Source organism: Zootoca vivipara, chromosome 6 (genome assembly GCF_963506605.1).
Source record: "Zootoca vivipara chromosome 6, rZooViv1.1, whole genome shotgun sequence".
NCBI classification, from domain to species: Eukaryota; Metazoa; Chordata; class Lepidosauria; order Squamata; family Lacertidae; genus Zootoca; species Zootoca vivipara.
The window spans coordinates 75,033,768-75,054,300 of record NC_083281.1 but is presented as its reverse complement, the minus strand read 5'-3'; the positions used below and the strand labels follow the sequence as shown (position 1 = coordinate 75,054,300).

Sequence of the window (20,533 nt, the reverse complement as noted above, 5' to 3'; positions counted from 1 at the left end):
GCTCCTTGCAGCCTCCAGCTGCATCTCCACATACCGGTAGTTAGGGCTAGCTCCCTTTGGAGGACTGGTGCTATCTCTGCTCAGCACCTGCCTTCAGTTCTCAGTGTCTCTTGAGGGAAGGCCACGGAAAATTTAAATGGTGCTGGAGCAAGGTGGGCAAAAGACGATGTGCGGTTGATCAGACTCCCAAGCATTTAATAATGGCAATACCAAAAACCCACACAGTTGGGCTGGTGAAATTTATAGGAAGATTGGGAGTTGATGGTCAGAAATGCGTGTTGTGTGGAAGGGTGCTCTGAGCTGTGCCCAGTTCTGGTACTTAAAAAAAACCCGAATAAATCATGGGCTTAGAATTCTTTCATTCTAAGTTTGTGCTTTCCCCCTTGGCTGTGGTGCAAGGATTCCCAAACTTGGGTCTCCAGCTCTTGCTGGACTACAACTCCCATCATCCCTAGCTAGTGGTCAGGGATGACGGAAATGGTAGTCCAAAAACTTCTGGAGACCCAAGTTTCCCTGCTCTGGTGGGCGGATATCTGGGGTCTTGTATGTAGAGGGAGCTCCTGGTTGAGATTTGCGGGTTGAGGGCTGAGCCACAGAGATGCACCAGCCCATGAGCAGAAGGCTAGCCTCCCCTGCCCTAGCAGGTTGCTGTGGTGCCACCACCTCTCTGCCTCACCCTCCCTTCCCCTCCTGCTTGATGCTGCTGCAGCAGCACTGCCATAACCGGTGAGCCAAGGAGGCTCGTGTTGCTCCTCCCCCTCCTGCTGCTGCAGTGCAGGATGTGACTTGTCAGGCCTCCTGTCTCGCTTGGGCAAATAGCTTCTTGATCACTTACTCAGATACTCAACAGCGAGGGCTTGGCGCTGCCTCAGGAAGGGGAGGTGGGGAAGGCAGAGGTGCTCCCCAGGAGGTCTGAAGGAGGCCTCCCTGTCTGAGCGTACTGTGGGTGGGTGGGTGGCAAGAAGAGGCAAGGAGATGCCTTCCTCAGTGGGCTTGGCTCTGCAGGCAAACTCCTCCAAATCTTGCTGCTTGAAGGTCCTGAAAACTCCAGCAGAGGGTGGGTTGTTCTGCCTTTGCGTTGCCTCCAGGCCCTCTCCTCACAACCACTTCGACCAGTTGGTCCTAAGGAACCCAGCAACAGCAGTTGGCCGTGAGCAGGATTTGACCTTCAGCGTCAACGTGGGGGAAATTGGGCCAAATTCCCGTAGGCAGGCCTTCTGAGAAATGGAGGCTGGGATTTTCTCTCGACAGGCATCCGTTTATGAGAGAGGTGGAAGTGGTGGAGAGACGTACTTGGTTATGAGTAGCGCAGACCTTGCCTTGGCCAGGGGCTTTACCCATCAGTCCCTCCCCCTGCCATATTAGTGACCCCCCCCATTCTGCAATGCAAGAGGATGATCCTATCAATGTGTTTCTCCTCTTCCTCAGTGCAGAGCTTACCTGGCGTTGCTTTCCTTTGGAGAAGAGAAGGGTGCAAACTTAGGTTGTCTCTGTAAAGTTTGAGCTTTTCTTTTCTTTTTTTTACAAAATCTGCAAGTGAAACCTGTCTAGTGCATAGCCACAGCGGTGGTCCTAATCCAGATTCCCCAAAGAGAGGAGGAGAAGCTTCTGTAGGCCAGTGTTTCCCAACCTTGTTCCCCCAGATGTTTTTGGACTACAACTCCCATCATCCCTAGCTAGCAAGACCAGTGGTCAGGAATGATGGGAATTGTAGTTCTCTAGGAAGCCACAGTGGGTGGCGCTGTGGTCTAAACCACTGAGCCTCTTGGGCTTGCCAATCAGAAGGTTGGTGGTTTGAATCCCCGCGACGGGGTGAGCTCCCATTGCTGTCCCAGCTCCTGCCAACCTAGCAGTTTGAAAGCACACCAGTGCAAGTAGATAATTAGGTATCACTGTGGTGGGAAGGTAAACGACATTTCTGTGCGCTCTGGTTTCCATCACGGTGTCCCGTTGCTCCAGAGGCAGTTTATAGTCGTGCTGGCCACATGACCCAGAAAGCTGTCTGTGGACAAATGCTGGTTCCCTAGGCCTGAAAGTGAGATGAGCGCCACAACCCCATAGTCACCTTTGGACTTAACCGTCCAGGAACCCTTTACCTTGTAGGAAGTCTTAACAGTTCCAGACCATGATGTAGGCACCAGTTTCCCATGCGACAAGCTTCACCACTTCTGGAGATGCCTTGACCTGTAACCCTCACCAGCGATACTTCCATCTTTCTGCTGCTCCCGTTCTTTTTATAAACAATCCCAAAGTGCAATAGCAAAAGGTTAAAATTACACCATACAAAGCAAACAAGCAATAAACAAGAAGGGAAGCAAATGGCAATGGCACCAATATAAACCAACACATCCATATTCCCAGAGGTGGCATGGAGGGTGAACGTTGATCATCTAGGTCTGAAGCACCCCCTGGAAACTTGTGGTTTATACGTAGTTTTATTTGGCAATAGCCAAAGTTCGTAAGTTCTTCTACCACCCTGCCAAATGCAGATTTTTCTAGGGTTATTGAGATCCTAGAGTGCCAGACTTTCGTGTTGCCTGCCCACACATTCAATAACAGCAATTGTGAGGAAGCCTGATTTAATTGTTCTAGAAGATATTTGCTCTCCCTGTCCTTGCTGCAATTCCCTCTCAACAGGGGGGCTGTGCCCTAAATGGAAGAGGAACGGGTGAGGGTTAGTTATAGGCTGAGCTTGGCACAGCGCCATGGCTGCTGCACCAACACTCTGGTGAAATGCCCCTCTTTTGCACCACAGTGGGCTCCAAATGGCATCTTTGAATAGTCGTGGAGGCTGAGTTTTATGCCCTGCTTCTAAGGAACTGTAGGGAAGCAAGCAGAGGGAGGAAGCCAGAACTTGTCACTTGGCACGACCACTGAGACACCTGCTTTGCTAAAAGGCTCCTCTCTTTATTTCTTCATTTCCACCGCGTGATTCCTCCAAGGAGCTCAAGGTCCTGAAGGTAATTCTCCACCTCTCCATTTATCCTCACCACAACCCTGCAAAGTAGGTAAGCCTGAGAGGCAGTGGCTGGCTTCCAAGACCACCCAGTGTGCTTCATGGGGAGTTGAACCCTGGTCTCCAACACTACTCTAACCACTATGCAAGACTGTCTTTTTTGCCAGGGATGTGGAAGCAGTGGGTGGGTGGGTATCCCCGCCAATGCAGGCCATTCCTGTGATCACTGCTTGCTTTGGAAACTCAAGCTTCTCAGGCCAGAGACAAGTATGCTTTTTAACCTGTAATCAACATGACTGTGACGAATTCAGCGGCTGACCTTGTCTGGGGAAAGGTGGCTGTTCCCTTCTACCCCGTCCTGCAGGGTAATTTGGGCCTTGCGCAACCCCTGCCCGTGTGCCAATTTCCACGGGCAAAGAATTTGCTGCTCACCCCACCCCCTTCCCTGAATTACGTGTGGCAAGTTCCTTATACAACCCGTGCTCTGTTATCTGCGCACACAATCAAGCTTTGCCCTGATGTGCGAAGGAGGCAGCAATCCCCTTAATAAGGCAGCTGAGGACACACACTCTCAGCCTTCAGGAATGAAAAGCCCTGCAAGGGAGGAGACAGTTTGGACTCCGCCTGCAATGGCATTCCTTGGGTCCTGTTCTTCCTGGGGTGGACAACCCACCGCAAATCACTGCCAGTCGAATGCGATGTAGTTAAGCGGTGAATGATTAAGCTCCACAAATGAAGAGGCAGCAACTTTGAGCATCTGAGCAGAGCGCTCCTGCAAAGATTGGAGGGAGGGGTGAGGCTGTGGCAGAGGGGCCACCATGGCTACGGCCCTGCCAAGCTCATGCTGGCCAGCGGGGGAAGGGTAGAGGTAGAGTATGGGCTTATCTCCCCGACACACACACACACAGCTAGTATTGCAGAGTTGGAAAGGACCACGAGGGTGATTAATTTTGAGTTGTTTTGTAGACAGATGATATTGGGAGATGTATTGGCCCTCTGTCATGGATGCTTCAGCTGAGATTCCTGCTTCGCAGGGAGTTGGATCAAGATGGCCCATGATTTAATTAATAGGGAAATTACCGGTAATCAAAGTCTTAATAAGGAAAGACATTGAAAAGATGGTCTGAAGAACTAAATTGATTTTGTTTAGTTCCGGATGGTGACATTGGGTTGCATCCGTCAAGACTGCTGTGATCCTTTGAAGAAGCCCGAAATTCTTCATGGGTGAAACAGGTGACAAACGCTGGCACCCTGTCTAACTCTTGTGCGCAATACCATTGACACGTCGTTTGATCAGCTTTACCTTCGTTGATATCTACAGGAGCCTGGCTTAAGGAATTCTAAAGACTGAAATTTCCTTTTGGACAAAATTTGTATGCGTTGCCTGTTTGTGGCTTCTGTAGCAGTTTTTGTACATTTCTCTCTCTATTTTTGGATCATTAACACTAGATTTAGAACGTGGAATAGTGTGGTAGCTTTTTGTGTGCCGTCTTTGTGCTGCTTATTTCATATCGGTGACCCTTTGATTGGCATACCTGGTTGAGGAAGGTGCTTAAGATTTGGGGGGGGGGGTTCCAAAGCCGCTTCCAAGCTGCCCCCAGGACACCCTCCACCTTTTGGCCTCATCACCACTGGGAACACCAAGGACACATCTCCTGCTACCATCACAAACCTCCTCTGTCCAGCTGCAGAGGGTGGGGAGGATTGCCGTCCCCCACAGTCTTACAGCAGACTCCCATCCCTTAGTGCAGGCATCCCCAAACTTTTGCCCTCCAGATGTTTTGGACTACAATTCCCATCTTCCCTGACTACTGGCCCTGTTAGCTAGGGATCATGGGATTGTAGGCCAAAACATCTGGAGGGCCGCAGTTTGGGGATGCCTGCCTTAGTGGTTCTCCAGACTTCTGAATTTCTTCCAATCTAGGCCATCTTGCATGTCCTCACTTGTCTTGGGCCACCAGATCAATTTTTATCTTATTTTTTTAAAGTCGGAGAGACAAAATCTGAGCCCCTTGAACAACAGCTCCTCAAAATTCTCCCCTTGATTGAATTTGAGAGCTGACATGTGTGAGAATCTTCAGAATTGTCCCTTCAGGCTTGGTGTGAAAGCAAAATGCATGCTTTCCATCATTCATTCATTCATTTATTGCATTCATATTCCGCCTCCCAGGAGCTTGAGGTAGCATACATGTGTCTCCTCCTCAATTAATCCCGATAACAACCCTGTGAGGCAAGTTAGGTTGAGAGGCAGCGACTGGCCCAAGGTCACACCCAGTGAGCTTCATGGCCAAGTGGGGATTCGAACCCTGCTCTCCCCGGTCCTAGTCCGGCACTCTAGCCACTGCACCACACTGGCTTTTCAGTGCTTCCGAGGAGCATCTTGATATAAATGATTGGCAAAGGCTTCCATTGTTTCCTCCAGCCCAGGAATGAGGCTGGGATGACGTACCTGGGCTGCCTACACTTTGGGAGTGTTTCGAATCCAAGCACATCCCGAGATAATTGCAAATTAATGAGGTCCTGGGAGGTTCTTTGGGAACGGTGAGGAATTTGTGAGTAGGTGGTTGTGCGATAGACGGTGCTCCTTAGGTTTAATGATTTTGGTGAAGAGCGCACCTCCTCCCCGCCCCTCTTCTCATAAGGGCAGGGAAGGCTTGGAAGTGAGGGCAGTCAAAGGAAAAAAGCCAGTGAGAAAATAGTTTGGGCTGTTGGGAAAGAGCAAGCTGGGCAAGACAAGGAATGTTGAGGTCTGAATATTGAACTTCTCTTCAGCAGCTTGTACCCAGACCTAGACTCACAATCCTATCTTCCCCACCTCCAGGGGGAGCTCTTGTTTCAGGCATTAAATCTCTGTTACAAAAGCCACAAATTTAGAGACCGGCTGTATCTCAAAGTCATATTTACGGGGCTCTGGTGGTGACTTCAAGCAAAAGCAGCAGATTTATTTTATTATTTCATTTCATCTTTAAAATATGATGCAGCTGCCCCCCTGCCCCCCCGGCTACAATCATGGAGGGGCCACAGGAAGGAAACAAGATCGGAAGGGGGCCACAGTCAGGAAAAGGTTGGGAAACACTGGTCTAATCTCGGGGTCACTAGGACATGCCTTATGATGTCAAGGTCCAATTTGGTCAGGGTAAGTCATAGCTCATGATGGGAAAAGGTGCCACTTGCCACTGATGCCCACAACCGCAATGGCAGGACCAGATCAAACAGCACCTCCAAGCTATGAGCCTGAACAGTTCAAGCAGTGGCTCTAAATAGGTTGCAGCTATACTGGGACGCGGGTGGCGCTGTGGTCTAAGCCACAGAGCCTAGGGCTTGCCGGTCAGAAGGTCGGCGGTTCGAATCCCCTCGACGGGGTAAGCTCCCATTGCTCGGTCCCAGCTCCTGCCAACCTAGCAGTTCAAAAGCATGTCAAAGTGCAAGTAGATAAATAGGTACCGCTCCAGTGGGAAGGTATGTAAACAGCATTTCCGTGCACTGCTCTGGTTTGCCAGAAGTGGCTTAGTCATGCTGGCCACATGAACCGGAAGCTGTCTGCAGACAAACACTGGCTTCCTCAGCCAGTAAAGCGAGATGAGTGCTACAACCCAAGAGTCGTCCGCAACTGGACTTAACATTCAGGGGTCCCTTTACATCTATGCCACCAGATGGCAGGAGTCCACAGAAAGAGGCTGCATTTATACTATTATGCCACCAGGTGGCAGCAGTGGGTAGGAAAAGAGGCTGCAGTTACACTATTACATTGTTTTATTACATTTAATATATTATTACTGTATATAAAATATCTTATATTTTATATACAGTAATAATACATTTTATATATGATTTTGATAATTGTACAGTATATATTACATATTTATCATACATTTTACAAGCAGGAACTTTCCAGTGCAGCCCTAGAAGTTGAAGAAGCCTAAAAAATATTGTGATTTTAAAATGGATAGTGTTATTTGTTAATTTTAGGGCTGTGTGAACCTACGGCTCTGACCTGATCCAGGGAGCACCTGATCCGGCCCCAAATTAATTGGTTAGTTTGGTCCTCCATATTAATTCAATATGGCATCTGGCACCCAACTGTAGACAAATCCAGTCCAAAACAGCGTGAAACCTTGGGAGATGGCCCAGAAAAGCCTTTCGCAGCTAAAATACCATGTTCCACAGAGGCCACCAAAACGACGTCCTCGGCACCCTAACCCACGGAGTCACGATTTTCTTTTATTTTTAAAAAGGCATCACTCATTTCACTCCGAAATGGTGCCAGACAATCAGTACAAGCCCCACAAAAGCCTTTTGCAGCCAATAAACAGCATTCCACAGAGACGTTTTCTTCGGCAACGTAATCGGGGGTCACGGCGTTTCCCCAAAACCCACACCGTCCGATTCACTCCTAAATGGCGCTAAACCTTGAGGAATGGCCTGTGGAAGCCGTTCGTGACCAAATACCGTGTTCCGCAGAGACCCCCCCAAACGGCATCACATTGGTTTTGGTTATTTGGTTGACCCAGGTGGCGCTGTGGGTTAATGCACAGAGTCTAGGGCTTGCTGATCAGAAGGTCAGCGGTTCGAATCCCTGCAACGAGGTGAGCTCCCGTTGCTCGGTCCCAGCTCCTGCCAACCTAGCAGTTCGAAAGCACATCAAAGTGCAAGTAGATAAATAGGGACCGCTCCGGCGGGAAGGTAAACGGCGTTTCCGTGTGCTGCTCTGGTTCGCCAGAAGCGGCTTTGTCATGCTGGCCACATGACCCGGAAGCTGTCTGCGGACAAACGCCGGCTCCCTCGGCCTATAGAGCGAGATGAGCGCCGCAACCCCAGAGTCGGACACGACTGGACCTGATGGTCAGGGGCCCCTTTACCTTTTATTCTGATTGCAGGTTTTATAGATGTTTATATGACGCGGGTGGCACTGTGGTCTAAACCACTGTGCCTAGGGCTTGCTGATCAGAAGGTAGGCGGATCAAATACCTGTGACGGGGTCAGCTCCCGTTGATCGGTCCCAGCTCCTGCCAACCTAGCTGTTCGAAAGCACGTCAAGGTGCAAGTAGATAAATAGGTACCGCTCCGGTGGGAAGGTAAATGGTGTTTCCGTACAGGGCAGTCTCGAGCAGGTCGGCCGCCCTGGTGCTGAGGGGCAGAGATCGCTCCGGCGCCCCCAACCTCGCAGGGCACGGCTTTGCCGCGTGGCGACCTGCCTACCGGCCCAGCGCCTTAGCGCACCCTGCCACCGGGGGTCTACCTAGAGTCGGCCCTGTTTTCGTACGCTGCTCTGGTTCACCAGAAGCGGCTTTGTAATGCTGGCCACATTACCCGGAAGCTGTCTGTGGACAAACGCTGGCTCCCTCGGCCAGGAAAGAGAGATGAGCGCACAACCTCAGAGTCATCCATGACTGGACCAAACAGTCAGGGGTACCTTTACCTTTTTATATTTATATTTACCAATCATTTACCAATGTTACCAATCATTCTTGTCTTGAGTCTTCTTGGGTATGTTGGCAAGTTTCTGTAATTCCTTCAGCCCCTGTTGATTAAAATCTTTCGTGCTGGTTTGGAGAGATTCAGACGACGTTGGGTTTTTGGGTAATACCCATGACCCTCATTTTGAGTGTTCCGCTTGTGGGGTTTTCACCGCAAAACGCTGCTGCAAAACTTTTACCAAAGTTTGGCGTCAGTCTGAAGTGAATTGGATGACATTTGTTTTTTGGGGTGACCCCATGACCCCCTGCTTTGAGTGCTTATTGCTTTGTTTGTGTGGCGCTGCAAAACACCGGGGGGGGGGGTTGCTGCAAAACACTGCAAAACTTTTTGGCGCCAGTTTGGAGCGAATCGGACAATGTTGGGTTGGGAGGCATTGATCCTGTTTGGATGCATCAATTACTCCATCTGTGGGGAGCTGCAAAACGTGGGGTTTTCGGTGAAAATGCTGCAAAACGATGGCAAAGCTTTGGCACCCATTTTGAGGGGATCCCAGATTTGGGGGTCCATGGTTAATCAAGCTCTTGGCTGGGGATGTAGAGAGGAATGCTTCTGAGATTCAGAGGTGCCACGCAGCTCCTATCAGGTGAGCAGACTGGAGCAAAAACGAAAAGGTGCCATACAACAGAGATAAATTAAGTCCTGCATTTAGGTACCAAAAAAAGTGAAGGGCCCCAGCCTGGGATGTGGGAAGGATCCCAGTCTCTTTGCTGGTTCTGGGCTGAGCCCAGCAGTGAGTTGCAACTGCTTAAAAAGCAGGCGCCACTTGAGGCTACACTAACAGATGTGGAGCAAGCCCGTCTCTGGCCGCAATGCCTCGGCTCTGCTTCCATGGGCAGAGGCAGCGAATGGTTCTGCATACCCGTTGCTGGAAGCCATAGGAGCAGCTGCATCCCATGTCCTGCTCCCCATGGCATCTCAGAAGGATGGACCTTTGGCTCGATCCAGCTGCCTGCACCCCTCTCCCTCCGAGAGGCTGAGTTGGTCGAGCCTCCGGCCCCTGCCTCACCCCTCCCACTCCCAGCTGGCACCATTAAGCAAAGCAGTCTCAGCTGCATGTAAAACACTTTCTAAGCAAGCAAATGGGCTTCCTCCTCCTCCTTCCTCTGAAGAGCAGGAGAAGAGGCCCCCGTGGGCGACATGCAGAGGGGGGCAGGTAGCAGGGGCAAAGCCAGGCGTCGGCGGAAACATGTGAGCCTCCTCCAAGCCCCTGCCCGCCCCATGCCACCCGCCTGCCCCGAGGAGGGCGAGGCAGTGAGCTGCTTTTTCTCTCCATCATGTCTGTGGGGCTTGTCCTGGCCGCCTTCCTGGTGGGGTGCATGGCTGCTGCCCACAGCTCTTGCCAGGGCCTCTTTAACCTGCCAGGGGACTTCATCATCGGGGGCCTCTTCCCAGTCCATAGCAATAGCACTGAGCAGCATAGGACCCGCCCGCTTCAGCTGCCTTCCTGCAAGAGGTGAGAGGGCCGTTTTCTTTGGTGTTGTGCTGTGCGGGTGGGGCGCCTCTTTCTTCTCCCATCCCTGAAGCAGAAATCAGGGCTGTTTCCTCCAGTGGCACCACAAAGGGTGCTGAGGAACACAAAAGTGGGCCTGGCTTCCGGCTGGGTCAGACCAAAAGGGGCCCACTTAGCCCAGCCTTCTCTGCTCGGAGAAGGAATCTCTCAGATAGGACTCAGCATCTTTCTCTAGCAGTTGTGCACACTCTTTTTCCTTGGACCGTCACAGAGCTGGGAGGCCAGGAATCTGGGGGAGTGCAGCCTTGAGATTGTGGGCCACAACTAGCCCTCCATCCCTCTGTAGCTCCATCCCCGAGACACCCACCCCAACCATTTTAGGAGACCTCTTTTCCAGCCACCTTCCCTCTCTGCCTGCTGGCAAGTAAACTTGGAGTCTGTTTATAACTAGTTTTGACCTACGAACCCTTGCACGGCTTGGGACCTCCATACCTTGAAAGACCACCTCTCCTCATATGAACCCAGCCCTTCTCTATACCCTCGCTCCCTGAGAGGGCTTGGAGGGTGGCAACACGAGAATGGGACTTTTCTGTGGTGGCTCCCCATCTGTGGAATGCTCTCCACAGAGAGCTTGCCAGGCAAAAGCATTCCTCTTTACTCAGGCCATCGGCCGTTAAATAATCTATGGCCTGTTAAATGTGTGTTGGGCTGGGGGACGACGACTGTTATTATGATTATTTAATTATGCTCCGTATTATGTTTTTTATCATTATATTTATCATTATCATAAACTATGTCCTTAATGTACACTGCCCTGGGATCTTTGCATGAGGGGCGGTATATAAATCAAATTAATTATTATTATAATAACAGCTACTTTTTACATATAAATGTATTTGGTTTTTCAGCTTAAAATTTTCCAGTCACATATCCAACATACAACCTAGAAACAAGATTCCAAAGAACCTCTGGAACTTCCCTCCTCCCTTTTGCGGGTCCCATCTTTTATAATACACTGGTACCTCAGGTTACAAACACCTCAGGTTACAAACACTTCGGGTTACACACTCCGCTAACCCGGAAGTGGTACCTCAGGTAAAGAACAGTTTCAGGTTAACAATGGACCTCCGGAATGAATTAAGTTCGTAACCAGGAGTACCACTGTAATCCAAATCTTTTACCTCTCCATTGTGTCCAAAATTCACCATAAAACTACAAATGTTATTCCAATCCTACTAATGATTTTAACTGTTTGCAATGGTTTTTAAGATAAATTATAAATTTTCCCCATTCCTTATTACAATTTTGGTCTTCCTGATTTCCGATTCTTCTGGTCATTTTAGCCCTTTCAGCATAACCCATCAACTTGAAATGCCATTCTTCTCTGGTAGGGTTACAAATTCCCACAAAATGTGTGTGTGTTGAGGTACCATTTCTAAAGGCTTAATTGAGCTCCACATTTATTTCCTCAGTTTATACCCCTGGGGCTATGCTCAATTTCAAGCCATGAGGCTGGCTGTTGAGGAAATCAACAATTCTTCCACTTTGCTCCCCAACGTCACCTTGGGATACCGCATATGGGACACCTGTCAAGAAAGCCTTTACCTGCAAGCCGCCTTCCAGCTCTCCCCACACCAGCAGTGCCGCTTGCACCAAGGAGGCTGTTCCCAGAGAGTCATCGGTGTGGTGGGTCCCGACTCGCCCGAAATGACACAGCTGACAGCGAGAGTCTTCACCTTCTACGGCCTTCCGCAGGTGAGCTGCTAAATTGATGCTGCACATTAGTCTCGGTGGCCTTTTCGAGAAACGGTTTCAACATCCGACTCTGTTGCTGTCTCCACTCTGCTGAGGTGGTGGGCCTACAAATGGACTGGTTTATTATGGTGTCAACCATATTTGCGACTATGTGAACTAACTGTTGCCAGAAAAGCTGTGGAATGAACCTCAAGGGATTCTCAGGCACCAAGCAACCAGGTTGGGAGAGGGAAGCAAGACCCCAAGACAACAGTTAAGTCAGCCAAATCCTTGCTAGGCGCCCTCACCGGTTGGGTGAATGTGTAAAGTGGAACTGGTCTGGAAGCTTTGGCTTCTGCAGAATGCAGCAGCCAGGTTGCTCCCAGGAGACGGTGTCCGGCCATATGCTATCCCAAGGCTGTACTGGTTTCCAGCGTGCCACTGGGACAGGTTCAAGGCTCTCGTGTTAATTCATTCACAAAGCCCTAAGCGACTTTGGCACTACCTGTGAAATGTCCAAATGACAGACAATAGTAAACACAGCGGGTGGCGCCTGAGAGGTGCCTGCAGCTGCCTCACCCAGCAATGTAGGAGGCTTGGGAGAGTTGGCAGAGCCCGCCGTTCAGGGCCATGGCTCAGTGGGCACAGCCCCACTACCATAACGCTTGCATGCGGAAGGTCCCAAGTTCAACCCCTGTCAGGGACTAGACCAGGGGTCCCCAGACTTACCGTGCGGCGGGCCGGTGCCCGCCACGCCGACCGCGCGGCGGGCCGGAGGGCAGGGGAGTGCGCGCGCAGCGGGCCGGAGGGCGGGGGAGTGCGCGCCCGTGCGCATGCGCACACGCACACGGGCGGGGAAAAAATCGCCGAAAATCGCTTGTGCGCATGCGTATGGGCCTCCCCCGACCCGGAAGTGCACCAGAAATGACCTCTTCCGGGTCGGGAGAGGCCCATACGCATGCGCACAAAGGATTTTCGGCGATTTTTTGCCGATTTTTTAGATCGTCGCTGCGCCGCGCGCGGCAGGGGTCGTCGCGGGCCGGATTGGAAGGCCGATTGGGCCGCATCCGGCCCGGGGGCCGTAGTTTGGGGACCCTGGACTAGACTGAGGAGGAATGGTGGAGACTGCCCTCCCCTCCTCCTGCACTTCCCAGAGAAGAGGGAGACAGTATAGATTTAGAACAGTGGTTTGCAGAAGGTCACAGTTTAGAGGCTGCAGAAGGGAGAAGCTGGGAAATATTGGGAAAGGATTGGAACAGGAAAAAGCAGCGCCAGGAGAGAGAGACCGCTGATAGACTCAGTGTCTTGAGAAAGCATTCCAGACCACCCCCAACCCAGGACCCAGCGGGCATTGAAAGTAAAACAGAATGCTCAGAGGCAGAAAGTACAGATCAGCCAACATAGGGATGACATATAATAGGAGAGATGGAGGGGTTTATTCGGAGCAACGCCATTATCCAAGAGAGACTGCATTTCTAAGTCTCTCTTTGTGAATATTGACTAAAAGACATTGGTAAGAGCTTCTTGTCTTTCCATTACTGGCAGACTTCCCTGAAGCCTGACAAATCCCCTTGCTTGTGGCATCTCCAGGCAGGGCTAGGAAGCATTCCCCGCTGCCAGGCAGTGTCAACCACATAGAGCTAGGTGTATGTTGTTAATACGTTGTTTAATGGCTGGCGGTTGCTCATGTTGTAGTTGTTAATGTTTTTAAACTTGGTCACGAGTATTAGGTGACTAATGGACCCAATAAACGAGAGCTCCCCCACTTCCTCCATCGCCCATCTGCACCTGGTAAGAACACACTCTGCTCTGGGCACTCTCTGAGCTGTGAACACACCATTGCATATTGCCCTCCTCCTTTTAAAAAACATGTCTGTCTTCTGTCCAGGTCACGTACAGTATCAAGGAAGAGATCTTTGCTGACAAGAAGCTCTTTCCGATGCTTTTCCGAACGATCCCTAGCAATGACCACCAGATCTCGGGGCTCATCTCCTTGATCGCGGTCTTTGGCTGGGAGTACGTCTCCGCTGTGGGCAGCGGCACCAAAGCCAGTGAGAAAACAGTCCAGGCTTTGATTGCCAAGGGAGCAGCCAAGAACATCTGCATTTCCTACCAGGGGCTGATGATGGCCAACCTCCGCATCTCAGAGAGCCAGCTGCAGAGGGTGATTGAGAACATCGAGAAAGCCAGAACCAACGTCGTCATCGTCCTCGGCGACCAGGTCATCGCCGGGAAGTTCTTCCATGCTGTCACCAAACTGAAGATCAAAGGCAAAGTCTGGATCGCGCCCGAGTCCTGGGTCTTATCCAGCACGGTTGCTTCCATACCGAGCATCAAGGAAACAGGCACCGTGCTTGGACTCACCATCAAGCCAGTCAAACTGCCTCAATTTGTACACTTTGTTGGGAAAACGCTACAGCGCTCCCCGTCAAACAAGAAAGGTGGCCCTTTGCTCTCTGAGGCCATGACAGTGGAGGCTTGCTCCCAGTCCTGCGATGAGAACCTCCAGCTCTCCCCGGACACTTTAGCCAGCATTTTGAACAGTTCCATTTGGCACTGGTCTTTCTATTCGTACGCTTCCGTCTATGCCCTGGCCAAGGCCCTCCACAACCACCTGGGGTGCAGCCTGGAAGGATGTCCAGCAAGCAAGGAGTTCGAGCCACGACAGGTAAGCGCTACATTCAGGAGAGCAGGTGTTGCGTGCCACCACTGCTGCTGCTGTTTTGATAAATAACAGTAGCATCCTCTCCCCGGGGTTTTTCCTTTCAGCTCCTTTGCTCCTTCCCAAACATCTGGTATATTTGGGATCAGGCTGCTCCACATCTCCCTTTGTTCAAAGGCATGCTAGGAAGTGCCTGCTCTCAACCACCAATGCCTGGAGGAAGCCAGCTTGGGGCACCAAGGGAGTAAAGCACATTTGCCACTCGCCTCCCTCCCGTGTCCATGTGCAACATGTCTAGTTGTATTATTGCGGGTGGCGAGACTTAATAGCATCCGATGGGTGTCTGGCTGCGGCCAGAGCAGTTTCCCCAGCTCACTCGGCTCAGAGACCCAAGGCAGGCAGGTGGCATTCAGGTGTCAAAGGCAGTAGCTGCCTTTAGGATCAGGTGCCCTGAGGTTGTGGGAGGAAAGGGGAGAAACTTGAAGCAGATCTCTCCCATCACCTGGGAGAGGAGTGGGTGCTGTGTCTGTAGCAGAGCTTCAAGGAATTTCCATGGGGGAGCGGGAGAGAGATAATGTCAAAAGGGCACTTTTAACCTTTTCATTAATTTTAACTAATGTAAATAAATAAATAAAATGAATGCCATGAACCGTGCATTTTAACAGCAAATTGTTGTAATTTAAAGAAACGTGGCATTTAAATTCTAACTAAATATGCCCAGAATGCTTGACATAATTTTTTCTAGAAAATCCTGCTCAGCGTGAATCTCTGGAGAAGGCTGGCTGACATTGTCTCCTGCCTCCAGCTGAAATGAAGCATCCAACAGCAGGCCCTGGGGATCATCATCTCTCAGGCCAATGTTTAGCTGTGCTACCCACACATCCTTCAACAAGCACAGTAAACCCCGCACCCCAAGATGCAATTATCTTCTCATTTCAGTTTTATGAAGCATTGTACAAGGTGAACTTTCCTCTGCAAGGCAACACCATCACATTTGGCCAACAGGGAGATCTGTTCCTGGGCTACAACGTCATCACCTGGAGCTGGGAAAATGGCACGGCTGCTTTCAAGACGATCGGCAGATACAGTTCCCAAGCCCTGAACATCAACACATCTGAAATCAGCTGGCCAGCACCAGGGGATCAGGTAAGACACCAGGTGAAACACCCAGAAAGAAGGAAAACACGGACTATGCTGGATGGGGATGATAGATGTTGGGAGAGAGAAGTTTGGAAGAGATTATTACTCTCCATAGCAGAGCTAAGCACAGTGGTGAATGCTCAAATTTAATCTGCCCTTTAAACAAACACATAAATACTCAGGCTAGAATAAATCACAGGCACTTAGCTTTCCAAATAAGTGAAGCTTTTACTCACAGAGATTCCAGAAGTTACAAGAAACAAGTCTCTATCCACTGGCAGTAAAAAATAAGAAAGAAAAGGTTCCAAATGACTCCAAAAAGAAAAGTACCTTACTTGGTTTCCATACGAAAAGAATCATGCAACCTTTAGGTTAACGAAGACGCAGACTTTAAAATCTCCGTTTTGGAGAGATTCAGTTCACTTGCAGGGAAACGAGTTGCTTATTCCAGGAAGCACAAAGAGGGGAAAAGAGAGAGAGAGAAGGAGTGGGGAGGAAACAAAAGGCTGCAGGGAGCCTGCTAAGGTCCTTCTCCACTGGCAACCTGAGCTCGGGTTAACCCTTTCATTCACACAACTGTGAGTCAGTAGCTAGATCTTACAAAAGATGGGAGCTGTACTCCAAACATCTGGAGGGCATCAGATCGGGGAACAGCTTGGGGCTTACTTGGACATTAAGGACCTAGGAGAAGCCATCTGGATCGGACCCAAATGGCTCCTTCTGCTCCGGAATTCTGTTTCTCACAGTCACCAAAGAGATCTTTCTGGGAAGCATCCTCTTGCTGCTTCCTTGACATCCACATGCTGCCTATCCAGGGTGTTGCTGCAGCTCCTGGATAATTTAGCTTGCTCTCTTGCACACCTTTTCCAGCTTTACAATATCCTACATTTTTATTTTTTTACATTCGTTCATTCATTTAGACAAAGTAATAATCATAAATAAATAAGAATAAACCACGTGTACCCCACCACCGAGACCATTCCATTGTAACTAACCAGCCTCCCAAAATTTCAACACCCCTTGTGATTGTTTGACCCCCTTCTGTTTTAATAGTACACTACATTTTTCTGATATAATATCCTACATTATCCTACATTTTTCTCAATATAGATTTGCATAAAAAGTCTTGTAATATTGGCGGACTGATTTGCTATTCCTTTTTAATGACCCCTTTTAATGACGGATACCACACTGGGATGCGATGCGGTGAACTACTACCGACTGACTTCCACAAGTCGCCAACAAACCAAACTCTCCTGTTCTAGGTCCCCCAATCATATTGCATAGCAGTGTGTGAAGTGGGTCAAATCCGAAGCAAGCGATTGCTGGAGGAGTGTTTATGTCGCTGTGACGACTGCCTGGAAGGGACCTATCAAAACGAAACAGGTGAGCGCAAACACCGCGTGGCCCAGGGAGTCTCATTTGTGAATCTGAAGACCGGCCTCCGCCATGAGCTAGACATGTTCTAGCTCCCTCCCTTGACTCAGAGGTCATCAGTGCCAAGTAGGCAGAGGCGGAAGGCAGGAAAGAGTCCCGGGTTCGAATCCCCGTTCATGAAGTCTTTCGTGATGGTGCCAAATTCCTCCGAATAAATAACAGTCCAGAACAGGAGCGAAAAGGACCGCTGTACACTTTTGCCTCTTTCCCTTCATGGGCTGACAGAGGGTCCTCTGGAGGGTTTGTTTTTTGTTCTGAGTCACAACACAGCTTCACCATCTGCCCCTTTCCCCCAAGCAGAGACTCAGGCAAAGGGTTCTTTGTGGATGGCAACACAGGCTCCAGCGATTGTCTCTATCTGTGACTCTACAACCTTTGCAAATGCCCATGCCAAGCTTTGCACAGAGTGTGGGGCTCTGCAAAGCCCCAGGGAGCTCACCAGCTATAAGACACCACCTGGGGGAAAGGTGGGATTAAAAAATAATTATTGCGTATTATTATTATTATTATTATTATTATTATTATTATTATCCCAGACTTTGCACAGAACAGAGAGTGAGGCTTGGCCAAAGCCTTTTTCACTGTCCACAATGGGAAGGCAGGGCTCAAAAGCAGAACTGTAGCGCTGGAAGGGACCCCCAAGGGTCATCTAGTCCAACCCCCTGCAATGCAGGAATCTCAGCTAAAGCAAATGGCCATCCAACCTCTGCTTGAGTCCACAACCTCCCGTGGGAGATAATTCCATGGTCGAACAGCTCTTACTGTCAAAGTTTTTCCTGATGCTTACTCGGAATCTCATTTCTTATAACTTGACGTCATTGGTTTGAGTCCTACCTTCCAGAGCAGGAGAAAACAGGCTTGCTCCCTCTTCCATGTGACAGCAGCCCTTTGGATATTTGACAATGACCATCGTATCTCCTCTCAGTCTCCTCTTTTCTAGGCTAAACAATACCCAGCTCCTTCAACCATTCCTCATGAGGCTTGGTTTCTAGCTACTTGATGATCTGAGTTGCCCTCTTCTGCACATGTTCCAGCTTGTCAACATACCTTTCCTAGCTTGGGAGAGATCCCTGCACGGAAGTCCTGGAGAGTCAATGTAGAGCAGTGATGGCGAACCTATGACACGCGTGTCAGATGTGACAGGCAGAGCCCTCACTGCTGGCACGCGCCACATTGGCCTATTTGCACTTTTGTTGTTGTCCCCCTCCATTTGTTCTCCCACTCCTCCTCACACTACAGCTTGTCTCTGCTGTTAAAACCCGGATCCTTTTTGTTGTTGTTGCTGCTGCTGGTAGCCAGAGATTGGTTTTTTAACCCTTTCTGTGCTGTTTTTTTTTCTGGTGCTTTGGCAGACGATGATTGGGTGTAACAGCGTTCGTTTTTTAACCCGTACTGTGCTGGGTTTTTTTGGCGCTTTGGCAGACTATGTCGGTGCTGCGTGTTAGTTCCAGCTAAGGTATTATTCGTCATTTATTTCTGTTCTCTTTCCCCCAAAAAAGCTCAACAACTCTGGGCACTTTGTGATAAATAAGGGGTTTTTTGTTTGGTTTGGTTAAATAATTAGTTTTTGGTTCTATATTACAATTATACATTTTTGTTATTTAAACTATAAATATCGTGAAATTATGGGTTTTTTCTCGACGTGACACACCACCCAAGTTATGCTCAGTTTTTTGGCAAATTTTGACACACCAAGCTCAAAAGGTTGCCCATCACTGATGTAGATACAACAGTACTGAGCTAGTCGGCGCCTGCCTTGGTGTAAGGCACCTTCTTCTACTTCTAAGCAGTCCCGCTGCTGACTGAGTTTCTCCTTTCGTCCCCTTCAGGTGGAGACACTTGCTTCCTGTGCCCCCCGGGGATGTGGTCCCCTCCGAAGAGCAGCACCTGCTTCCACCCACGCATCACGTATCTCGACACCACCAACACCACCATCTTGGCCCTGGTCATCCTGACCGCTGCCGACTTCTTCCTGCTCTTCGGCTGCTTGTTTGTCTTTGCCCTCCACCGGCAAACGCCGGTGGTCAAAGCGGCCGGGGGCAAGCTGGCTTTCGTCATGCTGGCCTCGCTGCTGGCTTCCTGCGCCACCACCAGCCTGTTTGTCGGGAAGCCCACCGACGTCACCTGCCTGATCCGGCAGCCCTTGTTCGCCGTCAGCTTCACCGTCTGCGTCTCCTGCCTCCTGGTCCGCTCCTTCCAGATCGTCTTCATCTTCAAAATGGCCTGCAAGCTGCCCCCTGGAGCCGCCAAGTGCTGGGTCAAGTACAAAGGCACCTACGCCTCGGTGGGCCTCAGCTGCAGCCTGCAGGCTCTCATCTGCCTCCTCTGGCTGCGCTTCTCCCCGCCCACGTTGCAAGAGGATTTTGTGAGCGAGAAGGAGGTCTTCCTGCGCTGCTCGGAGGGCCACTTCATGGGGCTAGGAGGGGTGCTGGGCTACATCACCCTGCTGGGCGGCGCTTGCTTCGCCTTCGCCTTCTGGGGCCGCAACCTGCCCAAGAATTACAGCGAGGCGAGGCTCCTCACCACCAGCATGCTGGTCTTCCTCATGGGCTGGGGCTCCTTTATGCTCATCTACATCACCACCGAAGGGAGGGGCAGGGGGATCGCCGCCTTGCAGATGTTCACGGTGCAGACCAGCGTCTACGCCATCCTGTGCACCTTCTTCCTGCCCAAATGCTACCTGATCCTCTTCCGGCCGCAGTTTAACACGGTGGCCCATTTCCAGACCTGTATCCAAGCCTACACGACCACAGTCAGAAACGCAGAGCAGTGAGAAGCCTTCCTTGGGGTGGGGGTGGGGAGGCTGAAGCACCAGCTTCTCCCACAGGAGAAAGCCCAGGAGGACTGCGGGAAAACTTCTGCTCCAACAAGAAACAGGGGAGCCCCCACAACTTTACCTGTGGGGGTGGGGGTGTTCGGAATCAGAGAACATCTGTGCGCCCGAGGGCCAAATAGCAGAAACTACAGAGCGAGGCTGCATTTGTATATTTCAAGCTTCTGAGAATTCGGTGTAGAATTTCAGTGGATTTTAGGGCAGGGGTCCAATGAAAGCAGGATTGTCAATGGTGCTGCTCAGCTACTGCCAAAGAGCACTGGTCCACACATAAGCGGACTCTCTCTGCCGCTTGTCTGTGTAATCTTTATTAGGGATCCTATGTAACAGAGCTAGCTGCTCCTCTTCCCTCCACCACCATCAGAAGGCAAGATCAAAGGCCCAAGTAAGACACCCTCTTTCCAGAATTAGGGCAGGGATAGGGAAGCCGGGGGGGGGGGGCGCCCTCTAGATGCAGGTGGAGTTATGCTTGTCGTCCTCATCCTCCCTGACTCTTGGCCACATGGTCTGCTGGGGCTGATGGGAACTGGGAGCTCACACAATATTGGGCAGGTCCCCATTCCTGGTACCGTAGGAAGGAGGGTAAAGAGGAGTAAAGTCAAAATGCAGGAGAATCTGGGGAGAGGGGGTGTTCCTTCACACTTCAGCACTATCTACCCAGGGCAGAATTATTTTACAAAACTGTCCGTTGGTGTTTTGAAACTGACCCTTAAGTTCAGTAGGGGTGATCTATGAAGAGGTGTTCCCACTGTAAGGTACCCCTGGGGCAAGACATTCAGGGGGCCTTTGACTGTTTTTGTAAATAATTTACAGTACAGGTTTGCTGCTAGGTTTTTTTTTAAA

At 50.3% G+C, this 20,533-nt stretch overlaps 1 protein-coding gene across 1 annotated transcript; it reads left to right on the top strand.

The window, feature by feature from the left end:
• Positions 1-11,375: 11,375 nt before the first annotated feature.
• On the top strand, positions 11,376-19,630 carry LOC118086813 (taste receptor type 1 member 1-like). Its single transcript, XM_060276469.1, has 5 exons — positions 11,376-11,639; positions 13,495-14,286; positions 15,220-15,426; positions 16,686-16,860; positions 18,687-19,630. The coding sequence occupies exons 1-5, from the start codon at positions 11,391-11,393 to the stop codon at positions 19,628-19,630; spliced, it is 2,367 nt and encodes a 788-aa protein (XP_060132452.1). The 5' UTR covers positions 11,376-11,390.
• Positions 19,631-20,533: the final 903 nt, after the last annotated feature.